General features: G+C 42.2%; 1 protein-coding gene across 1 annotated transcript; it reads left to right on the top strand.

Annotated features, from left to right (window-relative positions):
- The first annotated feature begins 3282 nt into the window (after positions 1 to 3282).
- Positions 3283 to 10059, top strand: LOC308084835 (uncharacterized protein). Its single transcript, XM_080427762.1, has 8 exons — positions 3283 to 3668; positions 5775 to 5974; positions 6217 to 6270; positions 6726 to 6822; positions 7806 to 7935; positions 8192 to 8590; positions 8790 to 8949; positions 9337 to 10059. The coding sequence occupies exons 4-8, from the start codon at positions 6779 to 6781 to the stop codon at positions 9507 to 9509; spliced, it is 906 nt and encodes a 301-aa protein (XP_080283888.1). The 5' UTR covers positions 3283 to 3668; positions 5775 to 5974; positions 6217 to 6270; positions 6726 to 6778; the 3' UTR covers positions 9510 to 10059.
- The last annotated feature ends 586 nt before the right edge of the window (positions 10060 to 10645 follow it).

Raw genomic sequence — 10645 nt, forward strand, 5'->3', positions numbered from 1 at the left:
GCTAAGTGGGCATGGGTTAGAACTAGTCACCCATGTCTGGGTCTCATATGGGCTATATGTGGGCTAAGTGGGCATGGGTTGGAACTGGTCACCCTTTTCTGTGTCCCATATGGGCTATGTACGTGCTAAGTGGGCACGGGTTAGAACTGGTGTCACAAAAGTGGGTTCCATATGGGCTATATATGGGCTAAGTGGGCTTGGGTTAGAATTGATCACCCTGTACTTGGTCTCATATGGGCTTTGTACGAGCTAAGTGGGCATGGGTTAGAACTGGTCACCCATGTCTGGGTCTCATATGGGTTTCGTACGGGCTAAGTGGGCATGGATTAGAACTGGTCACCCATGTCTGGGTCCCATATGGGCTATGTATGGGCTAAGTGGGCATGGGTTAGAACTGGTAGCACAAAAGTGTGTTCCATATGGGCTATGTGTGGGCTAAGTGGGCATGGGTTAAACTGGTCACCCATGTATGGGTCTCATATGGGCTATGCACGGGCTAAGTGGGCATGGGTTAGAACTGGTCACCCATGTCTGGGTCTCATATGGGCTATACGTGGGCTAAATGGGCATGGATTAGAACTGGTCACCCATGTCTGGGTCCCATAAGGGCTATGTATGGGCTAAGTGGGCATGGGTTAGAACTGGTATCACAAAAGTGGGTTCCATATGGGCTATGTGTGGGCTAAGTGGGCATGGGTTACAACTGGTCACCCATGTATGGGTCTCATATGGGCTATGCACGGGCTAAGTGGGCATGGGTTAGAACTGGTCACCAAATGTCGACTTAGAACGCGCAATAAAGCGTAATATCTCGATAACGATACGTTTTTAGAATCCGCCTTTCGGATATGTTGTAAAGCTCGCAGAGGCGCACGCGTCGATGTCTTCGCCTTTCTCGTACAACACTCCCACGCAGAGTCCTCTACTTTCAGGGAGCTACATAGAGTGTTAGACCTTTAGACCATAATGAATGCAAACTTTAAAAAACAAATTTCTCGTAGGAATGTCGGATCGGGACACCAAGGGCATCCACGCGTGCGCCTTAATGAGCTGTACGACATATCCAAAAGGCGGATTCCAAAAACGCATCGTTATCGAGATATAACGCACAGAAGATAGCCCCTTGACCCCAGCTAATTAAGGAGAACCGTAAGGCTGTGTATGACAAAAGTTATATGGGCACGTTCTGGGCAACACACTGACCCAGAATCTGATGTTTGATTTTGAAAAATGACTTTTCCAAGCCTTTGAGACAGTTATTTATGATAATCTTGGCCCCTAGGGGTCGTGCAGCTTTGAGACTGGCACCGTTGGATTCAGCGTCAAAAAGCAAGTTGGAATATATATATACATATATATTTTTAAAGCAATTAGAGGGTTAGAACTGGTATCACAAAAGTGGGTTCCATATGGGCTATGTACGGGCTAAGTGGGCATGGGTTAGAACTGGTCACCCATGTCTGGGTCCCATAAGGGTTATGTGTGGGCTAAGTGGGCATGGGTTAGAACTGGTCACCCATGTCTGGGTTCCATATGGGCTATGTACGGGCGAAGTGGGCATGGGTTAGGACTGGTATCACAAAAGTGGGTTCCATAAGGGCTATATATGGGCTAAGTGGGCATGGGGGTAGGTTTGTGCTACTATATTGGCATATTTATCATACCAAAATATAAGCTATGACATAGTAATACAAAAAAATATATATATGGTCACAGGTGGTACCAATTTGTGAAAATATGTGCAAGCACACCTTTTTGTACCTTTTTGACTAATAATAAAATACTGCTGTATTATATGATTCATATCCTTTCACTGCAATAACTAACAGACAAAAAGTGTTTTTGTTTTATAAGTTAGGCTATACTATATTATGTTTACAGCCAGAATAATCCTGTATCATACAAACCAAACCGTGTGTAAATCCGTTGAGAACTCAATGAGTTGTGATGCTTTTCATGGCTCAATGAGCTTGGTTTATACTTCGACGCACGACGGTATCGCGCGTCAAAAATCACCGATCTACAAACGCACAACAACTCGTCTCCGCAACGCTTGTGGGCTTGTACATCTATGATCCCGTCGAGCGTGGAAGCGTAGCTCAGTCAGCATAGACATTATAAGCATAGAAAGTGAAGCTCTGCAGTTGGAATGAGCAGCAGCAGTCAGAACAGTTCTATGTGTATCGATATCTATGCGCTGAACACAGCAAACCTACGCACGCACACACGCACACACGCACACACACACACACACACACACACACACACACAGACAGATTAAGTTTACGTCTCATCTACATAGAGGCTAGAGCTTGCCCACTTCCAACCCATGCCGGTTAGCCCACATGCAGACCATGTGGGAACCACATGGGCTTGCCCACTTCCATCCCACTCCCAGTTAGCCCATATGCAGACCATGTGGGCCCGGCATGGGCTTGCCCAGTTCAAGCCCGTGCCCAGTTAGCCCATATGCAGACCATGTGGGACCCTCATAATTTGCCCAGTTCAAGCCCATTCCCACTTGGTACCCAAGTAGCCCGCATTGAAACCATATGGGTCCCACGTGGGCGTGCTGGCTGGGGCAACTCACACAAAACTGTCATTCAAAGTCTGCTGACCCAGCGCCAAAGCCCAGACCCCTTGGGGGGTTTCCTATCCTTGGAAAGTTAAGTAGTAGTTTTAGAGTTTCTAGTAAATGTGTTTGATTATATTCTAGGTGTTCATGAATTCATGCTCGAGCTGTTTTAATTAGGACTATAGTTTATAACTGATCATTCAATGAATTGTAATACGATTTGCCTATGGTTACCTCTCGTCTTTTATTAGTGTTTTCTGCTTTAGTATAGTTAAATAAATAAAGTATCCTGTTAATGTCCATTGGAAGTTCTGCCTCCGTTATTAATGCTTACAGTAGAAATATTCTGTGGGCGGGCTCTTTACATTTCTCATACCTGAAACAAGGTTTATTACACATAATATAAACCTTAAAAAACCTTTAATAATTTTCCTGCCCATAATAAGTATAACTGCCTCTGTGTCAGTTTGGTACTGTATCAGATTGTTGGTTCCTACCTGCAGATAAATTCAATTACAAGTAACAAAAAGTTGGGTTGAAGAACAATTAACACTTTTAAAGTCAACTTCAAGTCCCTGAATGCATTGCAGCCGTGCATCGTAAGCCCACGGCAGTGTTGCCATGTCTGCTTATTATAAGCGGCTTGTTTGAAGACGCGTTGTGAGCTTGTAGATCGGCTATTTTCAATATACAAAAAAATAAAAATAAAGGGAAAGCTTTGATCCCTTAATTCTATATATGTATATATAGGCCATGTGGCCTTTAGTCACCACATGACCGTATGCCAATACACAGTTTTCGGCTTGTTTTCATAGACCTGTCTGCTTATTTCTTTCGCAAAATATGGAAACACTGGCAACTACAGGAACTGACGTCACGTCAGTCATTCCCGTTTGAATTCTCAAACCGCCCGGTGGATTTACCGTACGCCAAAAAGGAGACTTTTAGATGAAACAAACCAAAATAAAATCAATAAAAGGTTGTTGGACATTAAAAGAAGTAGTTCCAGAATCTCCCGATCTATTTCTCGGATTGGATACACTCCAAGGAGACGGAGTGTTGGAGCAGTGAACTGAGAGAGATATGTATTTAAGTAAGTAACAAGCTGTTTTCCCTCCATTTTTTGGGGCCAGTAATATAGTTTGTACCACCATTTATTATGCCGTTCAGATACCATCATCTGGCTGTCATCCTTTGACTAAATGTTTTGTGAATTATGTGCGGGCTGGAGGTTCATTGTAGCTTGTTAGCCATGGTAGCACAGTCTATGCTTGGTAGTCATTATTAGCATGATAGCTAACTGGTAAGTGAGTCCTAGTATGGAGAATAGTATGTATTATCCCGTTCAGATACCATCATCTGGCTGTCATCGTTTGATTAAACTTATTATTATTATTATTATAATATATTATATTGCCGTGGCAACTTAGTCCGGAGAGCAATGCATAATATTAGCTAGCATGCTAGTTCACGTTAGCCCGCCAAGTTTCGTGATTAAAATGCATTCTCATTAGTTTATCTGTGTGTATAAAATTATAGATTTTTAGCGTTTTTAATAATTGCATTAGCATAGTTGTAACCAGCACCACTGTGAAGCAGTTCGTTCATTTATAATGGTGAACTAAAAGAAAAAGAATGAACAGAGCTAACTGGACTGGTCTGGTATCAATTCACTTAGTAGGTAATAGTTCCGGTCTAGAGCGGATACGGAAACGACATCATGTTTGCATATGTGTGTATGTGAACATTTACCGGATATACCAGGCTGGCTTTAGATTGCATCCGAGCAGCACTAAGCCAGCCTATCCAAGCTTCAGTGTGTACACATCGTCTACTTAAGTAAAAGTATCAATACTGCAATGTAGAAATACTCTGTTACAAGTAAAAGTCCGGAATTAAAAATGTACTTTGGCTTGTATATCTGCTATTTTGGGAGAATTGGGCGGATGTTTCCCACATAATAGGAATGCTAGTGGTTATGGGGGGGAAAAAAGCAATGCATAATGTTAGCTAGAATGCTAGTTTTTGTTATCAAAATGTACTTAAAGTATCAAAAGTAAAAGTACTCATTATGCTGAATGTCTAATTTCAAGTTTTGAAATGCAGAAAAAACTTTTGAAAATAGCAGATCTACAAGCTCACAATGTTTTGCAATGCGACGCATTGTGAGCTTGTAGATCTGCTTATTTCAAATGGCTGAAGTGGCTAATGTATGTTTTGTAATAGGCTACTAATCAAAATCTACAACGTTTTTTTTTTTTTTTTCAAACAATTGTAGTGGGGTAAAAGTACAATATTTGCCTCTGAGATGTAGTTGAGTAGAAGTAAAAGTACTTAAAATTGGAAGTATTTCTGTGAAGTGAAAGTACCTCAAAATTGTACTTAAGTACAGCACTTGAGTAAATGTACTTAGTTACTTTACACCACTGCCAATGTAGCAGGTATATAAATATACAGAAATGCATTCCACCAATAATCCCTCACGTTTTATTTTATTGTTCCAATATTATTTATTGTCACTTTTATTTTGGTATGTTTACTACAAAAGACCGTTTTGGGAGCTAATGCTTTTATTTTGAAGTCTTCATTTCCTGCAGTGACGTCATGTACCTGCGTTGCACCCTCTCTCCCTCAGTTGTTTGTATGACAGACTGAGGTGAGGAGAGTTTGTCCTGTGCTCTTGTAGATTTCTGTTCTAAATGATGTTTACAGTGTTTATATAATCTTAAACTGTGAAACAAGGTTATAATGTCATTCCATGGTGCTAATGTGTTGCTGTGTAGTTGTTTTGCAGAGGTTTGAGTGTTTTAGCAAACTTTTTGTTAAGTGTACTGTTTAGCAGCACTTGTGAGGACTCACACACAGCACCTGCAGCATGTTTAATGGCTTCTTTTTTTCTTTTCCCCACCACAGACTGGTGTGTTGCAGACGTCCTATTGTGTACTAATGCTGCTGCATTATTGTGTTTATTTCATGCAGGTATGTTTGTTGCTCCCATGTTTTTGGTCTATTGTGTTTTGTACTATGTGTTTATTTTATTGTTTTGTTTACATGTCTAAAAAATATTAATTAGCCGGTGGTGTATACATTTCCAGTGTAACTGTAATGGTATACAGTGTATTGTGATCTATTGTGACAGAATTGATATCTGAATGTTTTATAAGTACTAGTCGCTCAGTTGTTTGTATGACAGACTGAGACTGGTGTGTTGCAGACGTCCTATTGTGTACTAATGCTGCTGCATTATTGTGTTTATTTCATGCAGTCCAGAGAAATAAATACGCCACAGTTTCGGCTAAAGACACCAACCGAATCTCCTTGTCCATCAAACACGCACAACACAACGCAGAGTCGTAGCAAGGGTCTGCTGAGAAGTAGGCCCAGACCGGCTACACCAAGGTTAGTTAATGGAAACTGCTTCATATACTTTGGGTAATCCTTTTGCCAAAGGAAATTTTAATGAAGGCAGAGTGAAGCTTTTACTAGAGAAAAACCTACCATGATTTATCTGTCCCCCCCCCCCCCCCCCCACACACACACACACTTTTTTCTTTTTAAAGGTAGGGTAAGTGATATTTTTTTAATGTGCTTTGTCTGTGTTAGAGCATTCATAGTTCATGTTTTGTGTTCTCACATTTTAGGCTTTTGTGGAAGCTGCTTGGCAGTGTTGGAGTCAACTGACCACTGTAATCATGGTAAGTAGACTTAATAATAGGCTAGATATAGCTATGTGATGCTCTCAGCCACCCTTATTGTCTCCCCAGGCCGAAAGGCATGACAAGAGATTATGTTTTGCACCCTGTCTGTCCGGCCGTCCTTCCGTCCGTGTCATTCGGTCTGTGTACAGTTAATCTCCGGCACCGTTGCCTTGATCGCAGCGAAACTGTGCACACACACTCCCTGGATGCCGGAGCAGAACCTCTGCCCCAGATTCTTCTCATGGGCCTTTTATAGCGCCACCAGGAGGCCAATTCATGTTAAACACATTTTTTTTTACCGTAAAGCAATACTGTGTGTGTGTGTGTGTTTTTCTTTTGGGTAATTCTTCTCTCTTTGTCTAAGTAAATTGGAGATGAAGATGTCCAGTCCACAAATGACAAGCTGTATTGCTTTAATGTCCCCTTCCCCTGTTTTTGTGTTCTTCCTGAAGAGACATACGCAGTGGCTCGTGAGAAGCTCCAGCTGGGAGAGACGTCATCGGACATGGCGACTGATGGTGATGATGCATCCCGAAGGCGACAGAGGAGGTAACTAAAAATAGCTGTTGTTAGGCAATGGTTCTAAAATGTTTTCTTGTCAAGGTGTGTATTTGGCCACGGAACCCCATCTGAAAAGATTTTGTGCCAAGGACCCTATACAAGATTTGTGGTGTTATGTCAAGGTTTTTCTTTTTTTAAATAGCTGATGAATATAGGGCCCTCCCGGACCCCACTTTGAGAACCCCTGCATTAGACCACGGACCACCATAAACCCTGAGAGTTACAGCAACATAAGGGTCCATTTGGTTCCTAACTAGCCTCCATTTATCTGGGGATTTATCTGAGGACCCCCTCAAGGACCCCTGAAACCTGGAATTTCCCCCTGTATCTAACCCATTATAATTATTAGACGCATTAGTCCCACCTCCGAGCCAGGAGGTGAAGAGTAGATGCGAGTCCGGAGGAAGCAAGCAGGTTAGACTGACGACCACATTCCAATTCCTCACACTCCTGCTCGCTCGCTCCTCCATGTCATGTCATGCTATATTTCTCATATATGAGCTGTTTGACATGCAAGCCCTCACCATGCACAACAAACAGCATGATTGTATACATTAAATATCAACTCATTATTTAATGTGTTTCTGTAGCTTTGATCACTGTTATTCATGATATTGTTGCCGTCGGGCAGAAACCTTGTATCTCCATAATTAAACTTTTATTTTTTTCGTAAATGAATGCCCTATTTCATCGTTACAAAAGAAATGAAGATAACCGATCTACAAGCTCACCACGCCTTGCTTTGCGGCGTGTTGTGAGCATGTAGATCAGCAATTTTCAAATGGTTGATGTATGCATGGTTAAACTGATTTGTCCCTCTTGCCTGTACTTTTTTAATACATTTTGCTGGGAATACTCTGGAACCCCCTCAAGGACCCATGGGGGTCCCCGGACTCCATTTTGAGAACTACTGCTTAAAGTTACTTTTTTATGTTTGCTAAAATTGTTGTTTTGTTTTTAACTGAATGTAGGCCAACGCCAAAACAGAGGGAGGCGCTTACGAGTGAGGAGGAATCGGAAGCTTTCGATGATGGCCAACTACCACCTACACCTCCCCATGCACTGTCCAAGAAAGTGAGCCGCCCCACTGAACCCACAAACGTGAGCACCCCAATAAACTCCCATTACACCTAAGGCAGGCAGCCTCTGTGAATAGCTTTAAAGCACTGCTGAAGACCTATTTCTTCACTCTGGCTTTTGGTTGATTTTTAAATGTGGTTTTATGCTTTTGCTTACCTTTTTTTGCTTTATCGTTAAATTAGTTTTACTTTACTGTAATTGGAAGCACCTTGAGCTGCATTTCATGTCATGAAAGGTGCTTTACAAATAAAGTGTATTATTATTAACTGTGACACAGAGCCGCCCCACTGGGACCCAGATGAGCCACCGCACTGGAACCCCTATGAGTCGACCCACAGCTAGAACCCCAATGAGCCACCCCACTGGAACCCCTAGTCAACCCACAGCCGGAACCCCAATAAGGCGACCCACAGCTGGAACCCCGATGAGCAGCCCGAGTCCAGCACCACGAGCACCAGGCATGGGAGAACACATGTTCACCCAGCTCGTGAGACTCCTAGAGGAAGTAAAGAGCACTCGGAAGGTCCATGGGCAGATGCTGAACATGCTGCTGAAGGAGAAACAATCTCTGCCAGCGCTCGAGCTGCCTGAAGGAGCTGTGTTCCCGCTGGACACGGTGGCAGATCTCGAGTCCATGAACTTAAAGCTGGGTGACCCTGACTTTAAGTCTGCAGTTGTAAGTTCAAATCTCTTATTCACTTCAAAATGTACTTGTATTTTCTAAATCGCTTATTCACTTCAAAATGGGCTTGTATTTTCTAATCACATTGGTAGTCTGTTAACCTGCCCTTTGAGTGCATGCACACAACGGGCATTGACATCTTAGCTGTTCACTTAATACAGAATTTCCTTCCTGTGACTTTTATCATACTCAGGTTGCCGTGGTTGCAGACATTGGGGGGACTTCCCTGGACCGTTGTGTCAGGAGGATGATGGGGTTCCTCCTGACCAATACGCTGGCACTCGAGTATAACCTTTTCGGACGCAGTGGCAAGAAGGAGTTCCGAGGACTGGCACTTTTTGAGGTTCTATATGGTAAATTAGATTTTGTGTTATTGCCATAACATATGATGGTGCCACCTGAACTTTGTTGTTCTACATGAAAACTAAATTGCCACCATAGCTCAAGACATTTAAAATTATTGTTCCGTTTTCTTTTTCTGTTCAGCAAAGAATCCTCAATAATGCATCAGAACATCTTAGCCACCTTAGCTGTCAGGTTCTATACATAATCCTGCATTTTTCCTGTAGCACTTGGCCGTGTGAATAGCTTGAACTGTTCTCAGATTTGACTCGGTTGTTTTTAAAAAGCATACACATTTCTCAGCGATATAAAACTTTTGAAAAGTCTGTCTTATAAGGTTTCATAATGTAAAAATCAAGCCAGCATTACTAAGTTGGCTTCTTGTCATTTAATTTTAGGGGCAATAAAGAAGAACGCCGTCACGCAGCATATAAACCAGAAGGATGCAGAGATGGCCGTGTCCAAATGGTTCACCGGAGCTCGAGACCGTGGTGGAAACCGGACCCTACGAGCTAGGAGATCCCTCGAAAACACAGTGAACACCCAGGAAAATCAGGAACAGGCCCAATAGGCCACACACACACACACACACACACACACACACACACACACACACACACACACACACACACACACACACACACACACACACACACAGAGTTTGTGGTGTGTTTATCATTCAGGATTTGTTGGCTGAAATGGCCCTCTGCTGGAATAATTAACTACCTCATGAGAAGAACCCTCCTTTTGTTGAAGTTGAGTTAAGAGATATGGGTTCCTCATTAGTTTGTGTCCAGAACATTTAAGTTGTTACTTTAGAGTTTGCACTGTTATTTGTCATTTTTACATCATTACAAATGATTGTTTACAAGAGTTCTATCTTAATGATAATTTACGAGAGTTAAAGGGATTGTTTACGAGAGTTGAAGATATATTGGCCCAATAATACTGTCTACACTTTATTTTCATTTATTTATTTATTTTTTTAATTTTTTTAAATTTTTTTCACAATTTCTGAAAGCTTTTGCACTTTATTTTCATTTATACATTTTATATTTTACAATTATCAAAGCATTTTGTATTTGTTTTTCTAATATTTGTATTTGGTTTATTAAAAACCAGGAGGCCGAAAGTTAAAATAATAAACATTGTCAAAAGATATATTGTCTGATATTGTTTTTTCACCCTGGTAAAACTTAGCAGTAGTTAAACATGGTTCTTGTCAATATACTGTTTAATTGTCCTATTTAAATCCCTTCAGGACCAACTTGAAACCCATGTTGGCAAAGGGCCCGGATGTTACCCACTTGGGCTGCTAGAAGTGGGATCTACATGGGTCTCAAACGTGCCCAGTTGGACTCCACCTAAGGCCCATTCAGATCCCACTTCAAGCCCATATGGGCAAACACAGGTGAGGCCTAGATGGGTGTGACATACAATTGGCCATTTGGACCCCACCTAAGACCCAGTCAGGACCCACTTAAGCCCATATGGGCTAACACAGGTGAGGCCCACATGGGTCCGACATCAAATTGCCCATTTGGACCCCACCTAAGACCCAGTCAGAAACCCACTTTTGCCCAGCTGGAACCCACTTAAGGCCCATTCAGGTCCCAGTTCAAGCCCATATAGGCAAACACAGATGGCGCCCACATGGTTCCGAAATCAAATTGCCCATTTGGACCCCACCTAAGACCCAGTCAGAAA

The sequence above is a fragment of the Gymnoscopelus braueri genome, assembly GCF_963280865.1.
Source record: "Gymnoscopelus braueri genome assembly, chromosome: 5".
In the NCBI taxonomy this organism is placed as follows: Eukaryota; Metazoa; Chordata; class Actinopteri; order Myctophiformes; family Myctophidae; genus Gymnoscopelus; species Gymnoscopelus braueri.

Excerpts from the sequence above, each read along its gene's own strand:
- LOC308084835 (XM_080427762.1), top strand. The coding sequence starts at position 6,779 with ATGGCGACTGATGGTGATGATGCATCCCGAAGGCGACAGAGGAG. Across the intron at positions 7,936-8,191 it reads GCCCCACTGAACCCACAAAC|AGCCGCCCCACTGGGACCCA; the intron begins GTGAGCACCCCA and ends ACTGTGACACAG. Across the intron at positions 8,591-8,789 it reads CTGACTTTAAGTCTGCAGTT|GTTGCCGTGGTTGCAGACAT; the intron begins GTAAGTTCAAAT and ends TATCATACTCAG.